The 21,048-nt window shown below is 40.8% G+C and overlaps 1 protein-coding gene across 1 annotated transcript in view; it reads right to left on the bottom strand.

The window, feature by feature from the left end:
* Window positions 1–21,048, bottom strand: part of LOC124605676 (melanotransferrin) — a 121,459-nt gene that overhangs the window by 77,808 nt on the left and 22,603 nt on the right. Inside the window, exons 4-5 of the mRNA XM_047137525.1 lie at window positions 11,536–11,678; window positions 4,926–5,043 (exon numbers count right to left, since the gene is read on the bottom strand). Of these exons, the coding sequence (XP_046993481.1) occupies window positions 4,926–5,043; window positions 11,536–11,678 (261 nt within the window). The remainder of the gene's footprint in view (window positions 1–4,925; window positions 5,044–11,535; window positions 11,679–21,048) is intronic.

Below are 21,048 nucleotides of genomic sequence, written 5' to 3'. Positions count from 1 at the left end.
AGGGACAGACATGTTACAAACCTGCTGGTAAAATGTGCTTACTAATTCAACACACATCATAATACATTTAATCTTTTCAGAATATTCAGTCACTGTTGTTTTAGATTTTTATGCCATCTCCAATTTTATTCCTTCAATGTATCACACCCTAGTGGCTATACAGCACCATCACTATTTGAAGGTTCATTGACCATAAAATACCACTGTGACTTCCACATAAAAAGTAGAAGTGAATATTCAATTGGACCTGCAGGTTTGACATGTAGATCACGAAATACTTAAATGACATGACGCGATGAGTAACTGGACACTTTGCCTTCAAACGGTGTGAGAGCAGTTTCCCCAGTAAATCCATCCATAAAATAGAAATTCATTAACAAATTCAATATTGTGACATCAATAGGTTATCTACAATGACTGGCAGACACACGCTATTTAAGACTGAAAGTATTATTATTTCATAAAAGTACATAACATTACCTCTTACTACATTAACAGTGATAACAGAATTAAGTCACAAGAGGGGTAAGTCTCAGCTTCCTTAAAATATCATTTGTTTCTTTAAGAAAAACGAATGTGGTTTCTAAACAAAGATCGGTTCTACTTTGCATATACATAGTCTCTGAATTTTCTTTAAGGCTTGTTAATTAATCATTACACACTACTCATAATAAAATAGTTTTTAACAAGGAGAAAGTTCTTCATATAAAAAAGTTTTTAATAAGTATAATTTACACCCTGGCAACTGTATACAAGCATGAAGCTTCATCCTAGCATCAGCAGTACCTAATAATAGTGACAAGCTAAACAGACAAAATATTGTATCGGTATGAAATTCACAACCAGCTGCATCTTTAGTTACTGTCTGGTATTTTTGGTTCTCTTTATATCTAGCCACATCGAGGGCTGGAAAACTGTTTCTTGCACCTGGTGTGTACATTGCCCACCAGAGCAGATCAGTAAGGCAGGTTGATACTGTTACCACACAACACATCTGTTATGCAGGGTAGCACATGTGGCAGTGGCTGAAAAAATACATTTCTGCCCAATACTCCACTCCTATTGGAGCTAGGTTATAAACCCATAGTGCTGATACTTATGAAGCTTGCTGTTTGTGTGCCAAATTTGGTTGAAATCGATCTAGCGGTTTAGGAGGATATTCCAGACATACCCAAATATATGCTGCTTCATACAGTGTGTCCCAGCTAACTCTGGCACCACATATTTCTGAAATGAAACAAAATGTGAAAAATGCAACTGGCCAGGATGCATCTACACCAGGGGCTCACACAACACAAATACACAATCCATAAATGTAAACAAACATCACTTTCAACACAATGTTACTTTTTTTTTAAATTGCACATCTATATTTTTCTATCGAAATGAAAACTGGAGGTACAATAAGTGACGTCTGACTTGTTTTCACTGCTCTAAACCTCACACCATCTTAAATATGTAGACTTTAAAGCATGGCAATGGCACCACAGTTTTACTGTAATTCACTGAGCAAGAGTTGCCTACAGCAGGCTCTAAGACAGTGCTGGCAACCCGCATTATGGCATCACGGCAGAAACTGTGGCATTATCACCAATTGTACCTCTAGTTTTCATTTCAGTGGAAAGAATGTACATGTGTCAGTTAAAAAAAAAGCTGAAAGTAATGTTTGTTTGTTTATTTGTAGGGAAAGCGCTTTCCTGCCCATTGTGTGAGCCCCCGACATGGCTGCATCCCTGGTCAATTGCATTTTTCACAATCTGTTTCATTTCGGAAATATGTGAGGCGGCAAATATACGTGGGACATCCCGGATGCGTGTAACCTTTTCCCCACTGCTTCACTCACATAGGCATTTGACATATATATTGCCACATATCTCCTCCTCCCCCTCTCACTGACCATATATTCCTCTCCCTCACTTTGTCTATAACCTTTTCCACCTCTCTCAGACCATATCCTCCTCCTCATCATCATCTTCCTTTTCCACCTGCCTAGTCCTCTCTACACTTTCCACTTGCCTCCTGCATCTCCCCATCTGTCCAAATCTTCCTCATCTCTCTCTCTCTCTCTCTCTCTCTCTGTCCATCTCCTTCAGCCCCCTTTCCTTACCTATCTCCTCCTCCCCAACTCTCCCTATCCATCCCATCCTGAGTCCTCTCTCTATCCACATCCTCCTCCCCCTCTAATTGTCTCCTCCTCCTCTGTCTGTCCATCTCTTCTCTATCCATCTCAACCTTCCCCTCAGCTGTGCCCATCTGCGCTAGTAGCCCTTGCCAAACAGGTTGATAAAGCAGGCCAATACTACACCCACAACACCTCTGTTGTGCAGGGCAGCCTACACATCAGCTGTTTGAAAACTGTTTCCCAGTCCCTGACAAATAGGCTGCCATGCAAACCAGGTCAATGAAGTAGGCCGATACTACTACAACCCAACATGCCTGTTGCGCAGCACAGCCTACGCATCAGGGTCTGGAAAACTGTGACGATTTCTTTTTGTGTGGTTAATTTGGTTGATATCGTGATCCCAGAAAAATATACGTGCCACTTCACATTTATACACTATACTTTTCTCTGCAGCTTCACTCGCATCTGTGATTTGATACGTATATTGCAGACATCTCCTCCTCCTCCTCCCTCTCTCTCTCTCTCTCTCTCTCTCTCTCTCTCTCTCTCTCTCTCTCTCTCTGTGTGTGTGTGTGTGTGTGTGTGTGTGTGTTCACCTCTTCCTCCCTCCCATCTCTCTGCCCTCCTCATCCTTCTAGCTCACCTCCTTCCCATTCCTTATCTCCTTCTCCTCCTCCTCCCCCTCTCTTTTTCCATATCCTCCACCCCTCTCTACGAAGTCATCATCTCCCCCCCCCCCTCTCCTTCTGTCCATATCCTCTTCCCCTCACTCTGTCAATATTCTCCTGCCCCTCTTCCTTTTCCACCTGTCCACTACCCTTCTACACATTGCACCCACCTCCTGCATCTCACCCCGTTCAATGTATATCCTTTCCCCTCCTCTCTCTGTCTGTCACCACTTCGCCTAACTCTCTCTTTCTCCTGCATCCCCTATCTCCAAACATCTCTTCCCCTCTCATTTCTCAGTCCAGCTCATTCTCTTCCTCTCTCACAATCCATCTCCTGTCTCCTCTTTTCTCTGCTAGGCTGGGCCCATCTGCAGGTGTCCCTGCAGAGAGTTCGATAAGGCAGACTGATACTACAACCATAAAACATGCCCGTCGTGCAGGGCAGCCTAAACACTGGGGTCTGGAAAACCATTTCTTGCCCCTCATGTGCAGACCACACTGTAAAGCATGGAGGTAAAACAGACCGATAATCCTCCTACTCAATCCATCTGTCATGTAGGGCAGGGGCTGGAAAAAAGTTTGCCTTTATCTCCACTCCTATGGGAGCTAGGACGTTATAAATCCCACAGTGCAGTTACTCGGTACTCCTGCTGTTTCTGTGCAAAACGTGGTTGAAATAGATCCAAAGACTTGGGAGGAGATCCCGGACATACACACATACATTCTTGCTTTATATATTAGTATCTGTAATGGTTCACTTTCTCTGAATGTTGTGATTTTAGTCTTTGCTGGCAGACATTCATTCAGAATAAACTGCTCTGCTCGTTTCATTAGTGTGTACAGCCTCCAATGAAAATCATCTGGTATAGTGTATGTCCTTGTGTAATCTCTGCCTGTGAAGTGTTGTATCCTCCTTACTCATCACGAAGCTTTCATTTAACTGGTAGCTCTTTATTTGTATCTATTAGAAGCAAAACTCTTCATTTCTACACAAACAGAGACTCCTGCATTATTTATAGCTGTTTTATAAATGTGAGTTGCAGTCTTCCTTGGTCTATCTTTCCTTATAACATTCAAGTAATCTGTCACATAACGTTCTGATTAATATTCTGTTGCATGTACTTTGGGCAGCCCTTAAAAAAATTTATGGTAACCACTTGATTAGATATACCTGAAATCACTTAACATCATTTTCATAAACTGCTGTCTAGTAGTCAATGAAAGCATTGTAAATGAGCATGATATATTCTCTGTAATACCTATTAGTTGTGCTACGTTGAACAGTCAGTGGAATGTCTCTATGTGTGTAAGCCATTTTCAATGTCTTTTTGAATTGTTTGCACAATCACAAATACATGCCACTGAATTATGTTGGCATATATTTTGCAGATCCTGTAATTTACAGTTTTCATTCTTTATATTTTTTCAATTCTGGGCATAAAAAAGCTACATTCTGTTCCGCAGGTGGATATCTGCAAGTCCAACAACAGCTTAAGAAGTTCACCCATCAAATTTTAAAATTCAATTGCCCACATTTCAGCAATTCAGATTTTCTGTCATCATATCATTGAGTTTATTTTCAAATGTTGAGAAAAATTATCATTTGGTCTACATAAATATTTCTGTATAGTTGCACTCCCCAGTCCTACGTGGTCTCCACTCTTGAGAGTCCAGAGATCTGTAAAATACTGTGGCCACTCCTCCTGTAGAATTGGGTTAACGGTGAGCTTATCTTTCCTATTTAGAGCAAATGTCTTAGTATGTGGCACATTTTTTCTTGCCTGCCATGAGCACCTCAACTCTGTCTTTTGCCATGGCCTTCTTTTCCTAACTTATCTAGAGAGAAAATATTTTATCCTTGGTGTTCTTTAACTGTTCTAATTCAACTTCTCTAGCTTGCTTAACTGGATTTGGTTGCAATAGCTCATAAAGTAACAAAGACTATTATATTATCACAGAGGAAAAATGATGAAATTCCTCAAAAGACAGTCAAGTGATGTAAGTATTTCTACTACCAAGTGCTCCACTCTCAATTTCTTTCATAAAAAAAACTTGCAAATCACATATAGCACAATGACACAGATGAGGTTTAAAATGTAACTCTCTGAAAGAGAATAACTTCCATATTAACTTACCAATCGGATTATATTTATCTATCAAAGAATTCACAGCACAACTTGGACCAAAAAAGTTTATGGCTGATTTCACATGATTATTGCAATCTATCACTTCCATTCCACCTTCTCTCATAAGCTGAAAATAAAACCATCACTGTTATGTAACAGAAAACCAAAGAATTGCAATACAAACAGAGCTACTCACATGTAAACATGGTTACAGTTACCTAATGTAAAATACAGTGATTATGTCTCTTGCAGTATGATACAATAAACTTCTTTGTAAACTCTGTTCAGTGATAATGAAGCAACAGGAGAAAAGAATATGTAATAATACAGAAGTTAGTACACTGAGAAAAATGTCAAATCAAGATGCAGAGCATGCATCAAAGGAATATCAGGAAGGAACAGCCGAGGTTAAAACTGCCAACAACTGGAAAAGATGAGGATCTGAAAGGAAAGACAATCAATACATAGGAATAACTTCATAGAAAATAAATAGAAAATAATACAAGTTTGTAGGTATCCATGAGAAGTGTCACTTTGATTAAATAATGTTGGATATTTGACCACGTCATTAAAAAACAGTAAAGCAACTAATTGCTGACGTTTCTACCAACTTTGCAGCAGTCCTTTACAGAGTGCTTAACTATAGTAAATGCAGTTAACCGCCCTAAAAGGGCAACTGCATAGTAGGTTGAAATGTCAGCAATTAGTTGTTTAGTGTTTTATAATGACGTGACCTAATATCCAAAATAATTTTATTCAATCATAAAACACAGTTCTGAATAACAAATTATTTAGGAATAGAGGAGATGACTCACTGAAAGCCAGAAGTTCTGCATCATCAACAGATACACAACAGAGCCTCACTCTGCTAGCATTCAGAATGAAATTCCTTTCTCAAGCTGTAGGAGAAACACACACACACACACACACACACACACACACACACACACACACACACATTCACACTCTCTATCGGGTGGGGGATGCGGGTACAGTGAGTAACCCTAGGTTTAGGTTAGGGAGGTTTTGTGATCGAAGGATGTGCTTTATGGATAACTCCCATCTGCACAGCTCAGAAAAGCTCTGGTGGAGAGGATCCAGATGGCATGGGTTGTGAAGCAGCCACTGAAATCTTGCATGTTGTGCCACTGGGTGGTGCAACTTACCTTTGGCAACAGTTTGACAGTGGCCATTCATTACGGTTGATAGCTGGTTGGTTGCCATATAAATGTTAAACACTGTGCAGTGGTGGCAGCAGAGCTAGTATAACAACATGGCTGCTTTCACAAGTGGTCCAGCCTCTGATAGGGTAGGATAAGGCTGTGATGGGACTGGAGTAGGAGGTGCTTAGTGGGTGGATAGAGCAGGTCTTGGATCTGGGTCTTCCACAAGGGTATGATTCCTGTGGCACTGTGGCAGGGGATTGGGGGTGGGAGTAGCATAGGCATGGAGTAGAATGTTGTGGAGGTTGGGTGGGTGGTGAAACACCACTCCGGGTGGAGATGGAAGTATCTTGGGTCCCTCATTTCAGGGCATGATGATAGTTAATCAAAGCCCTGACAAAGGACATGGTTCAGTCATTCCAGTCCCGGGTGGTAATGGGTGACACTTCTTTGTGGTTGGTTTTTGGGATAGATGTGAGGATCAGGTGTGTGTGTGTGTGTGTGTGTGTGTGTGTGTGTGTGTGTGTGTGTGTCACAGGAGATCGGTTTGTTTATTAGGTCTGTGGGTGAGGGGGGGGGGGGGGGGGGGGAGGATTGCCTGTCTGTGAAGCCTTTGTGAGGCCTTTAACATACAGGGTGAGGGAGTTCTCATCACTGCAGATGCATATGCCATGGGTGGTCAGGCTGTATGGGAGTGATTTTTTAGCGTGGAAGGAGTAGCAGCTGTCGAAGTGCAGGTACTGTTGGGGATTGGTGGGTTTGATGTGGACTGAGGTGTGGATTGGGCCATCTGAGAGGAGGAGATAGGTAGGCATCTAGGAACGTGTCATGATGGGTGGAGGAGGACGAGGTGAACTGGGTGGGAGAGAAGGTGTTGAGGCTGTGGAGGAATGAGAATAAGGTGCCCTGATCTTGAGTCCAGATTATAGAGATACCATCAAAAAACCGGAACCAGATTCCAAACCTACCACTTCATTCCTCGTACATCTAACCAACTACATTCTAATGCATAACTATTCCAGTTTTGAAGGTAAGGCATATAAACAAATTCGTAGCAGAGCCATGGGCACCCATCCTGCCAACCTCTTCAGGGGCCACCAAGAGGAAACATTCCTTGCTTCCGAAAACCCAAAACCTTGGCCCGGTTCATGTTTACAGACGACATCTTTATAATCTGGACTCAAGGCCAGGACACCTTATCCTCATTCCTCCACAATCTCAACACCTTCTCTCCCACCCCCTTCACCTGGCCCTCCTCCAACCATCATGCCACCTTTCTAGATGCTGATCTCCTCCTCTCAAATGGTTCCAGCCACACCTCAGTCCACAACAAACCTACCAATAACCAGCAGTACCTGCACTTTGCCAGCTGTCACCCCTTCCACACCAAAAAATAACTCCCATACAGCCTGGCCACCTGTGGCAAACGCAGCTGCAGTGATGAGAACTCCCTTGCCCTCTATGCTGAAGGCCTCACAAAGGCCTTCGCAGATAAACAATACCCCCAGATCTAATACACAAACAGATCTCCTGTGCCATATCCCCACACACACCTGATTCTCACATCCATCCCAAGAATCAGCCACAAAGAAGTGTCTCCCTTGTCACCCAATAGAAACTGGGACTGAAATGACTGAACCATGTCCTTCGTCAGGGTTTTGATTATCTATCATCATGCCCTGAAATGAGGGACATCCTACCCAAGATGTCTCCATCTCCTCCCAGAGTGGTGTTCCACCACCCACCCAACCCCCACAACATTCTACTCCATCTCTATGCTACTCCCACCCCCAATCCCTTGCCACAGGAATCATACTCTTGTGGAAGACCCAGATCCAAGACCTACCCTATACACCCACCGAGCACCTCCTACTGCAGTCCTGTCACAGACTTATCCTACCCCATCAGAGGCTGGGCCACCTGTGAAAGCAGCCACATTATATACCAGCTCTACTGCAACCACTGCACAGTGTTTTACATTGGTAAGACAACCAACCAGCTGTCAACCATAATGAATGCCCACCGTCAAACTGTTGTCAAAAGCAAGGTGCACCACTCTGTGGCGCAACATGCAGTAGAGCACAATATGCTAAATTTCAATGGCTTCACAACCTGTGCCATCTGAATCCTCCCCACCACCACCAGCTTCTCTGAGCAGTGCAGATGGGAGCTATCCTTACGGTAAATCCTTTACTCCTGTAACCTCCCTGGCCTAAACCTAAGGTAACTCACAATACCACCACCCAACAATATATATATATATATATATATATATATATATATATATATATATATTCCCGACCTGGCACAGAAGCAAATAACCAGAGCCACTTCCTCATCCTCTCAAACCCAGAACCTCCCACAGAAGAACCACAAAAGTGCCCCACTTGTGACAGGATACTTTCCGGGACTGGATCAGATTCTGAATGTGGCTCTCCAGCAGGGATACGACTTCCTCAAATCCTGCCCTGAAATGAGATCCATCCTTCATGAAATCCTCCCCACTCCACCAAGAGTGTCTTTCCGCCGTCCACCTAACCTTCGTAACCTCTTAGTTCATCCCTACGAAATCCCCAAACCACCTTCCCTACCCTCTGGCTCCTACCCCAGTAACCGCCCCCGGTGTAAAACCTGTCCCATGCACCCTCCCACCACCACCTACTCCAGTCCTGTAACCCGGAAGGTGTACACGATCAAAGGCAGAGCCACGTGTGTAAGCACCCACGTGATCTACCAACTGACCTGCCTACACTGTGATGCATTCTATGGGAATGACCAGCAACAAACTGTCCATTCGCATGAATGGACACAGGCAGACAGTGTTTGTTGGTAATGAGCATCACCCTGTGGCTAAACATGCCTTGGTGCACGGCCAGCACATCTTGGTGCAGTGTTACACCATCCGGGTTATCTGGATACTTCCCACTAACACCAACCTATCCGAACTCCGGAGATGGGAACTTGCTCTTCAATATATCCTCTCTTCCCGTTATCCACCAGGCCTCAATCTCCGCTAATTTCAAGTTGCCGCCACTCATAACTCACCTGTCATTCAACAACATCTTTGCCTCTGCACTTCTGCCTCGACTGACATCTCTGCCCAAACTCTTTGTCTTTAAATATGTCTGCTTGTGTCTGTATGTGTGTGGATGGATATGTGTGTGTGTGTGTGTGCGCGCGAGTGTATACCCGTCCTTTTTTCCCCCTAAGGTAAGTCTTTCCGCTCCTGGGATTGGAATGACTCCTTACCCTCTCCCTTAAAACCCACATCCTTTCGTCTTTCCCTCTCCTTCCCTCTTTCCTGATGAGGCAACAGTTTGTTGCGAAAGCTTGTATTTTGTGTGTATGTTTGTGTGTCTGTCGACCTGCCAGCACTTTCATTTGGAAAGTCACATCATCTTTGTTTTTAGATATATTTTTCCTACGTGGAATGTTTCCCTCTATTATAACTATATATATAAAAACAAAGATGAGGTGACTTACCGAACAAAAGCGCTGGCAGGTCGATACACACACAAACAAACACAAACACACACACAAAATTCAAGCTTTCGCAACAAACTGTTGCCTCATCAGGAAAGAGGGAAGGAGAGGGGAAGACGAAAGGAAGTGGGTTTTAAGGGAGAGGGTAAGGAGTCATTCCAATCCCGGGAGCGGAAAGACTTACCTTAGGGGGAAAAAATTCCCACGTGGAATGTTTCCTTCCATTATATATATATTTGCCTTAACAAATGTCTGCTTGTGTCTGTGTATGTGTGGATGGATATGTGTGTGTGTGCGAGTGTATACCTGTCCTTTTTTCCCCCTAAGGTAAGTCTTTCCGCTCCCGGGATTGGAATGACTCCTTACCCTCTCCCTTAAAACCCATATCCTTTTGTCTTTCCTTCTCCTTCCCTCTTTCCTGACGAGGCAACCATTGGTTGCGAAAGCTAGAATTTTGTGTGTATGTTTGTGTTTGTTTGTGTGTCTATCGACCTGCCAGCGCTTTTGTTTGGTAAGTTTCATCATCTTTCTTTTTATATATATATATATATATATATATATATATATATATATATATATATATATATATATATATATATATGTGTGTGTGTGTGTGTGTGTGTGTGTGTGTGTGTGTGTTCTATGGCTTGAGAAAGGAATTTCATTACAGAAGTTAGAAAAGTACAGCTCCGTACCTTTTGCTTGTGTGTCTGTCGACAACATAGCACTTCTGCCTTTCAGTGAGTCGTCTCCTTTATCCTAAATAATTTGTTATTTTCAACCAGAACTTTCTGTACATTAAAATACAGTCCTGTAAGATAAACGGGGTGACCCCATGCCAAATGGTCTAATTTTTAGAGAAATTCGGCAGTTGACTTTACAATTTTGTTCAAGTTTGCTGACCAGGTTCGCTAAATGACAAAGGAAGGTATACAAATTTCTAGGCCTCACATTTCAATACTATGAGAGATGTAGCCTTTTTAGTGAGATACAAGAGTTTAAAAATAATTGATTTTTGCAGTAAACCTTTTTCCTTCAAATATATATATAGCACGAAAAGTAAAACACCAAGTTCACAAAAAGAAGAGCTCACTCAACCAACAACGTGAAGAGAATAAGTTTCAGAAACTCTGGAGAAATTTTGTACTAATTAAATTTATTGACAACTTTTGTACCATTTTGAGCAAAAATAATGAATCAAACGACAAGAAACTTACAGAATGAACACAATGCAAACTTTTTGACCATCTTTCCATGTTTTGCAACTTTACAATAATTATTCCGTGAAATGAAGTACTTCAAACATGGTCCAAAATTTTAAAATGTCGCTGCAGTATTTTGTCACCTATCACCCAAGAAGCTTTTTCTCACACAGTATTGAAATTTGTGGGCTAGAAATGTTTGGATCCCAAGACATTTGACATGGACATGGAATTTTATCCGTAAACCTAAAATTGAATTCTTAATGTTACATGCAGTTACATTGCAGACAACCCTTATGACTGTAAAATTGGCACTAACATGTACTAATAGATCTAAGAGTTTAAAATAGAATCAAATGCTCAGACATCTCTGAGATGTGGAAGCCACATTAAAAAGTGCAAAATATTTTATGATTAACCAACTCTCTGGGTTATTAACTTTTTCTTAAATAATTGGACAACCAAATTATTTAACACATGAAATAAGAGTTAGAAACAGAAATTAATTCTACAGACATGGGCAAACACTACTAAAACAATACTCAATGAAGTGCTAAAATCTTCCAAAACAACTGTTATTAACTACTGCTTGGGGGGAGGGGAATAGTAATAACAAATTTTAAAAATCCCAGAATGACTTTTGATCAAAGTATGAGGCTAATGGCAGTAATCTATACACTGACATTTGGATACCAGGATATTAGCTACATAGACATCACATACAAATAGTATGACGAACAAACATTTTTAGCTTTTTTATTTTATACTCACGGTATAAACAGGTATAACCCAGCCTGCCATCGTTCCAACACTCCCAAAGCAGGCACGCTTGCCACGTAGAGCATTCAGACTGTGCACATCAGACATGTTCCCACGTTTCACCACAGCCACAGCATAGTAGAATAACTGACCATCTGCAGAAGTACACATTTTTAATTGTGTCAATTGTGTTAATAAATTGCTTCCCTCATTTAAGGACTGGATGAAAAGTGTAATACTGCTTAGAATGGATAAATGACTAAGAAACACTTTACTTGTATCACTGCTTTAATTGATTTTTAATTAAGATTGTGTGCTTGTTCTGCACTGCTTTTTATTTGTATTCTCAATAGATCTGGCATGGTAATTTGTTAATACAAAGTTATATGAAAATGTTTACCTCTAAATACCCTCAACACCCCAAACACACTAAACAAGAGATACCAAGAATGCTACTTTACAACTGGGCTATATACATAGGCAGTTTTCTGGAGAAAGGAGAAATGAAGGGAGAGGGAGGAGGAAGGGGGGGAGGGTGGGAGGGAAAGAAGGAGATCATTATGAATTGCATCCAATTCAACTGAATACACATCACCAACTCTAGCTTTTACAGGGAAATTTGTATTCTAATTACGACTGCAGGACAAAGAAATTCTTACACAAAAGGTAACAGTATTTGCCTTCCATGAAGCAAGAATTAAAATGCAAGCCATGACAAGTACCAACATATTCTCACAACTGGAACAAAATGCTAAACAATAGTAACCACATACAACATGTGAGGGAGTAACAATCTTTTATTTAATAGCTGAAAAGGCATAACTTTAGTCTTTAACATTATAACTGACAAAGAAACAGCTTTTTCTGCTGCACAGTCACTACATATGCTGAATTGCCAGTCAAAGTTCATCAGATAAAAGGATGGGAATTATTACATACACAGACTACAATTGAAATGTAAATCAGAACATGTAATAAAGATTAGGAAGACTAATGCAAACAAACTACAGAAGAAAATCAGAAACTAGTATCTATGCCTTCAAAATATGTCACTAAACTGTGCTCACCTTCACTGTGTTACATTTTTCAGCTTCCCCAATAGAGTTCAGCTTCTAATACGTCCAAATCCATGTCATTTGCAAGTCAAAAATAAAGGAATAAAGAAAAGGAAAAAAGGAATGAATTTCTTTGAATAATTCTGAGAACTCAAAGAGTATTGGAACAAAATTTAACAATTCTGATTTTAGAAATAAGCAACAGCAACACTATTTGGCCTCTACAAAAACTTGCAATAAGAGCACAGAATGACCACTATAGGTTTCATCCTTTACAGTCACATAATTTTCCATCCATATACTCCCGACATTTTCTTTCACAGATCTTCACAATAAGATTAGTGCCAGCTGATACAGCTATTGCACCATGTTGGCTTATGGATAAATCATCTTCACATTGGCAAGTTGTGATCATGGCACCTTCTAATGTAAACAACCACACAAAGTTGGTGAAAATGGTCATACATATGGTTCAGGAGAAGAGTTTAAATATAAAGTAACCTCAGTCAAAACTGGACTGCCTTTATGAATCTACAGGCTCATAAATCAGAAAAATAAATAAAATGACAGGCAGGTGACATGCCTCAAAGGGCCATTTGAAGCTTAGACTATGCATGCACTGCCACTTTATGGTTGAAAATGTTGTCAACACAGGAAGTTTCCCACCGAATTGGTTTATGCCATGGTCACATCGTCTGAACATTTGACTACTATCATTAGGCAAGAAATATTAATAATCAATCTTGTAGGGTCACCACTGTCAACAACACTGGCTGTTCATCACTGTACAAATTATGGCTTGTTTGTATTATGCAGACACTTTATGAGGAGTGTGAGAAAAGTATCTACAAAAGCTTTGTTTTTTTTTTCCAAACAATAATATTGTCCCCTACAAAGTAGTTCCCTTCAGCAGCTATACATCAGTGGCATACTCATTGTTCCCAGTCTTAGCAGCAGTGTTAAAAGGCTCCAACTGGTAGGACCTTGAAAGTGTCAGTCACATTCCTTTGAATGTTCTCCTTTTGAATGTCATTTTAAGACTTTTTCAATTTTAGGAAAAGAAGTAAGTCACATGGTTTCCTATCAAGTGAATGTGTGTGTGTGTGTGTGTGTGTGTGTGTGTGTGTGTGTGCGTGTGCGTGTGTGTTTGTGGTGGGTGGTGGGGTGGGGTGTGATGGAAGTGGTAGTGTGACACGGGGCGTTGTCATGATGCAGCATCAACTTGTCTGCAATGTCTAGTCCCATTCGATTCACCCTTTTCCTGGGGCTTTCAAGGACATCTCTGCAAAACACTTGGTAGACAGTTTGTCCCAGAGGAACAAATTCTTTATGTAAATCGCCCTACTATACTGTCAAAAAAGCAAATCAGAATTGTTTTGACCTACGGTTTGCTCGTTTGTGCTTTTTTTAGTGGAGGAAATGTCTCAGTGTGCCCCTCCTCACTTTGTCTCTCTGTCTCAGAATCACACTCAAAAATCCAGGAACCATGAGCTGTGATCACATGAATGAACCATTTGGGGTCACTGGCAATCCCCTCATGAAGATCAACATACGCATTTCTTCAACAGCCCTTGTGCTCAGTTGTGAAGGTTTTTGGCACCCTTTTGGCACAAACCTTTTGCATGTGCAAAACTTTGGGCAAAATCCGATGCATAGTGAAAGTGTTTTAAGTTTAACGGGCCACCCATCATCCTTATTGTTGAATGTCGGTCTGATTTCACAAGAGCTCACACATGTTCAACATTTTCTGAAGTTGAAGGCCCCCCTGACTGAGGTTCATCTTCAACGTGCTCTCAGCCTTCCAAAAATGATTTGTACCAGCAAAAAACTTGTGCTCTTCATAACAAATTTTCCCCATAAGCTGTTTCAACATTTCAACAGTCACACTCGCAGATTCCCTTAGTTTAACAGAAAACCTGATGGCATAAGATTGCTCTAAATTCCACAGCTCCATTTTCATAACACACAACATAAACATGACTTCACTGATGTCACTCAAAAATCACATTCTGGCTGTATGGAGCTGAAACTCAGACTAAGCATCTGGAAGGCATGAACACACTGATCTACACAAGTAAAAGAACACAGCATTGCCAGCTCACTCACAGTTTTATCACTGCCATTACTTTTTTCAGACACTTCGTACAGTGGCACTTTTAAGAGCGGGGGGAGGGGAAGGAGAGAGGTGTTCTGAACAATATTTGCATGAGACACCAATAGAGTCTGAACTACCACATTTATTTATTATAGTGCTACCAACCTCAGCAAACAATTGTACTGTAGCTGTTACTGAATCCTTTGTGTTGTGGGTTCCTGGTTGTTTCCTTTCCTTATATAAGTTTTTGCACATTTACAAAAATGTCATGCCATACGTACAAGGTGGGGCAGAATGGACTCGCTAGTTTCAAATAATCACTGAAAAGCATGTAAGTGCAATAGTGGAGTGGGAGTAGTGGCGTTACGTGGGGGAAATGATGCCACTTTCAGCAGTCACCATGCCGTGGTCTGGTGAGCATTGAGGCTTTGTTGTAGAAACATTCTTTAAAAACAATGATAGTGTGGTGGTGATGCAGAGGGCTTTTCATAGGCGGTTTGGTTTGAATCATCATGACGGGGTTCCTGATGCTAAAACCATTAGGAAATAATTTACTAGTGTTAGGACGACAGGATGTGCAGTTCCTAGAAAACCAGCTGGCCGACCTAAAAGCGTGAGGACACCTGAAAATGTCGTGGTAGTGCGAGTGTCCACGGAACAGTCTCCATTGTGCTCTGTACGGACACATGCTTCTGCTCTTGGAATATCGTTCAAAACGGTAAGACGAATTTTACACTCTGACCTTCCTTCACTTACATTCCTACAAGTTGATGGTTGTTCAAGAACTTAGTAAAGAAGGCTGAGTAAAATGTACCAATGCTTGCAGTGCAATATTAGCCTCTTTGTAACCTGACACTACTCTGTGGTCTAGTGATGAACTGCATTTTCACCTATCCGACTCAGTAAATAAGCAAAATTTTCGTTATTGGGCGACTGAAAACAATCGTGAACTTAATCAAATACCTCTGCACAGCCCTGTGTCCTCCAGAGGCATTACTGTGTCTTACTTTTTTGAAGCTTGAGGTACAACTGTTAATGTGAATTCTGTGCACTATTGTGAGATGGTGGAGAAATTTTTACTCTCCAAAATGGAAGAGTATGATGAGGAGTATGACACAGAAGCCTTTTGGTTTCTTACTCCCCATCGTTCATGCCAAATACTGCAAGAACAGTTCCCGGCCTCCTGATCTCCTTACAAGGAGATGTTCCATGGCCCCCTTTCACTCCCCAGATTTGAGCCCCTTTGATTTTTTTGTTTGGGGATACTTCAAAAAGTTTGACCACAGACATCGGAAGCTCTTAAGAAGCCAATTGTAGATGTCATGGCTGGAATAATGCAAGATATGATGGGAGTCCATTCTGCCCCACATTGTATAATGAATACATACACCAAGTTTCACATTATATACTACTATATATTTATATAATAGAGGGAAACATTCCATGTGGGAAAAATATATCTAAAAACATAGATTATGTAACTTACCAAACGAAAGCGTTGGTATGTTGATATAGACACAAACAAACAAACACACACACACACACACACACACACACACACACACACACACACACACAAAATTCAAGCTTTTGCAACCCATGGTTGCTTCATCAGGAAAGAGGGAAGGAGAGGGGAAGACGAAAGAATGTGGGTTTTAAGGGAGAGGGTAAGGAGTCATTCCAATCCTGGGAGTGGAAAGACTTACCTTAGGGGGAGAAAAGGACAGGTATACACTCGCGCGCACACACACACATATCCATCCGCACATATACAGAAACAAGCAGACATATGTAAAGGCAAAGATACAACCTTTTTACGCAATGAACGGACCTCAAAGTCCAAGACGAAGACACTGATAATGATCCTATTGTCCTTTGGCCCCCTATGTACGACAGGCAAAGTGAACACCCCATCGCTCCAAGTTCATGTGTAGTTCATCATAAGACTGTGAGAGCAAATGTCTGTGGAAAATGATGCACTGAACTGTACTATGACTTTTATAGGGAGTGACAGTCACCGGTATATCACCTAGCTCGTTATAAGCGAGCAGTGCTCATGACTCGGCACGAGATGCCGTTTTGATCAAAATTGACCCACTCTTCATTTTGGAGATGGTTGAAACTTCCTCAAACTTGTCCTCTATAGTTCCTATAAAGAATAAAGGCTTCATGGCCAAGACGGAATCCCCATAAGTCCTCGTCCAAACGAAGTATTGGGGGAAGTATTTCTCTGCTTGCCCCTTAGCCCTACATTCCTCCCAAGGCACAGCTAGAGAAGGGAACATTTTAGGGCCATATCTCTCTGCATTAACCCTTTGACTGCTGGAGGCACACCACTTGCTTGGCACCCTGAGTGCTGCAGCCTGGAGCATAATCCAGCTACCTGTGCTTGTGCCCATTCCTCGAGCCGCCGCCTGGACCGGAGCAATCCGCACTGCCCCACACGTCCCTGTGCTGAATATTTCTGGAGTGATAACGACTCCAGACGAAGCACTGTGCACTCTCACAGCTGATACAAAATAAATGCTCTAACTACATAGTTTCTCTGCAGATGAATTACCGCAAAATCAGATTGAATCGTTAAACTATTTTCCATCACTAAGAATGATATCTTTCTTGCAGTTTTTTTTTTACACGATTTTTGTAGCTTATGTTGAAAGTGACGCAATTCATTAGATTTACCCCAATAGTTTACTATTTTTTCTTGCATACCCGTTTATAACATCTGATTTTTCTCCATGGGTTCCTCACTGTACTAACTCAAGAACAAATCAAATAAGCCATAGATTACAGATTACTATATGGTGTTTTTCTTGTTCAAAATGTCATATTACGTCATTTATGGGAGAAAGCAACACACAGATCATATTTCAGATTGCACTACAACATCGGAATTTTCTGTGAGCAATGGCAAGAACAAATTTTATTTCACTTCATTAAATTCATTTTCTGATTCATTTGGAAATTTCAAACGGTTTAGTATTTGTTTCTGAGAATACATCAAACTGAGTGCTTAGTTATTCGCAGTCAGACTCTTTACCCGCAATAGGTACACTGTGTAAAGTTTTCCATCCAGGCACAGATGCAGCTGTCCTTAGCAGATATATAAATTGAAAGCTTTATTTTTATTAGCATATGTATTTTTTTCTTTAGTTTGGAAGTGCTGTCATAATTTGGAATTGCTGGAAATGACTGACTGACTGAAACAGATTGTTTTTCTTGTGCTATACTTCTAATTGTTGCACATTAAGTACTCAACAGATTTTCCAACATTTGAAAGCTGTGAAGTCTCTCTCTTTTTGTTAGCTCATTAAATTCACTTATAGAGAAGATTCAAAGTCATTAACTGCAAATTTAGGAGTACCTTTTATACTCTGTGAATATATTTTCCATCCTTCTTTTTGATCCAGGTTTTGGACCAGGCCTGACAAAGATAAAAAAATCTTTTTATTTTGTTTTTTACTTTTTTATAATTTCTTTTTTCGTTTTCGAAGTTTTTTTCTGATAGCATTGTTGATTCATTCTGTGCTGCAGTTAATAATTCGTTTTCGTGTTGTAACTTTCAAAACAGGGTACAACACACAATGGTACCTTGCATGTTTTACTTTCATACTTGCTTTCTCGACACACTTTCTGTTTCCAGCAAACAATGCATCTACATGTTACTGTACTTTTCTTGGAATGCTCACTTGTTCCAACATTTGGAAAATGCCTTCCCACAACCCTTACAGGATAATCATCAGAACACCTTCCCCTGCCAGCTTTTCTGCACTCTACTGCCTTTGTTTCAGAAAGTTCTCTTACCAGTGACAGATGAAACTCTGCTATTGACATTTTACAACATATTAGTGCCCTGTGTAGGGCGTGAGCATTTAAAACACAAAGATTAAGAACATGAAAAAAGAACTACTTATACCACTTCATTGTTTTCCTTACACATCTGACAGAGCTAAGCAGCGTATAAGAACGGCCGACTGTTCCCATATTCAAGTTATAATCTACAATGCTTCGTGGTTTCTTAATTTTCTCTCTGCTATTCCTGCCAGGCTTTCCCATGTCAACTATCATATCATGTTACATGTTGTCAACAGCCACACTTCCCTTTGCCACACCACTTTATAGCAAGCACTGTATTAGTACACATAAACTGAAGTTTCGCTATGTTGTGTCTGTTCTTAAGGACATAGCTGTGAAGCTAGGGAAATAAGTCTGGGCTTGAGTACCAACTATCAAGGTAGACGGTAAGTTTACGTTCTAAACAAGGCCTTATAAGTGTAGCCACTATGTCACGACTTTTCCCCAAACTGTGGAACTCAGTTTCTGACGATGTCCCTGTATAAAAAATGAAATCTAAGACATAGCCAGTCTTACAATTACAAAACATAAATGTTTTTATTCTGAATCTACTCCGTTTTGATGGAATGAATTGTCTGAAAGATAAGAGTCCTTTCATCAATGTTGATATGGATTAAATGCACAACAGAAAGCTGTACAAACTTCATCGAAAATGTTCCTAATTTTGAATGATCTGACTCTGCTAGTATTGGCAGAGTTGTCACTTAAATGAGACATTCTCAAAGGTAAAAAAAAGCAGTCTCCTCACTTACATTAATTAAAAATTGGAATATTTAGAAGAACACCTCTGGTCCAGTATTCGCTAACTTTCATTTTTTTCACATGACGCATCAAAAGACAAACAGCCAAACAACAATAAATTTCTTCAAGTCCAGTATCTTTCCACTTTGATATTTGAGAATGCACTGATTCTGGAGTATTCTCCTTGGTGAACAAATAAATCCGATTCGTTTCGTCAGCTATACAGGGTGGTCCATTGATCTCATGAAATAAAAGTCAAACAAAAAAACTAAAAAGACCGGAACTTGGCTACCTTCAAGAGGGAAACCAGATGGCGCTATGGTTGGCCTGTTAGATGGCGTTACCATAGGTCAAATGGATATCAACTGCATTTTTTAAAACAGGAACCCCCATTTTATAATACATATTCGTGTAGTACATAAAGAAATACGAATGTTTTAGTCGGACCACTTTTTTCGCTTTGTGATAGATGGTGCTGCAACAGTCACAAACATATGGCTCACTATATTTTACATGAACAGTTGGTAACAGGTAGGTTTTTTAAATTGAAATACAGAATGTAGGTACATTTGAACATTTTATTTTGGTTGTTCCAATGTGATACATGTACCTTTGTAAACTTATCATTACTGAGAACGCATGATGTTACAGCGTGATTACCTGTAAATACCACATTAACGCAATAAATGCTCAAAATGATGTCCGTCAATCTCAATGCATTTGGCAATACGTGTAACGACATTCCTCTCTACAGCGAGTAGCTCGCCTTCTGTAATGTTCGCACATGCATTGACAATGCACTGACACATGTTGTCAGGCGTTGTCGGTGGATCACAACAGCAAATATCCTTCAATTTTCCCCACAGAAAGAAATCCGGGGACGTCAGATCCGGTAAATGTGCAGGCCATGGTACGGTGCTTCGACGACCAATCCACCTGTCATGAAATATGCTATTCAATACTGTTCAACCGCACGCAAGCTATGTGCCGGACATCCATCATGGTGGAAGAACATCGCCATTCTGTCATGCAGTGAAACATCTTGTAGTAACATCGGTAGAACATTTTCTAGCAAATCAGCATACATTGTAACCATTTAGATTGCCATCGATAAAATGGGGGCCAATTATCCTTCCTCCCATAATGCCGCACCATACATTAACCCGCTAAGGTTACTGATGTTCCACTTGTCACAGCCATCACAGATTTTCCATTGCCCAATAGTGGATATTGTGCTGGTTTACGTTACCACTGTTGGTGAATGACGCTTCGTCACTAAATAGAACGCATGCAAAAAATCTGTCATCATCCCATAATTTCTCTTGTGCCCAGTGTCAGAACTGTACACGACGTTCAAAGTTGTAGCCATGCAATTCCTGGTGCATAGGGTACGGGTGCAACCGATGTTGGTGTAGCATTCTCAACACCGACGTTTTTGAGATTCCCAATTTTCGCGCAATTTGTCTGTTACTGATGTGCAGATTAGCCACAACAGCAGCTGAAACACCTAATTGCGCATCATCATTTGTCGCAGGTCATGGTTGACGTTTCATGTGGCTGAACACTTCCCGTTTCCTTAAATAACGTAACTATCCGGCGAATGGTCCGGACACTTGGATGATGTCGTCCAGGATACCGAGCAGCATACATAGCACACGCCCGTTGGGCATTTTGATCACAATAGCCATACATCAACACGATATTGACCTTTTCCGCAATTGGTAAACGGTCCATTTTAAAAACGGGTAATGTATCACAAAGCAAATACCGTCCCCACTG

This window comes from Schistocerca americana, chromosome 3 (genome assembly GCF_021461395.2).
Source record: "Schistocerca americana isolate TAMUIC-IGC-003095 chromosome 3, iqSchAmer2.1, whole genome shotgun sequence".
NCBI classification, from domain to species: domain Eukaryota; kingdom Metazoa; phylum Arthropoda; class Insecta; order Orthoptera; family Acrididae; genus Schistocerca; species Schistocerca americana.
Note: the sequence above shows the minus strand (reverse complement) of the source record. Positions and strands in the feature narration are given on the sequence as shown.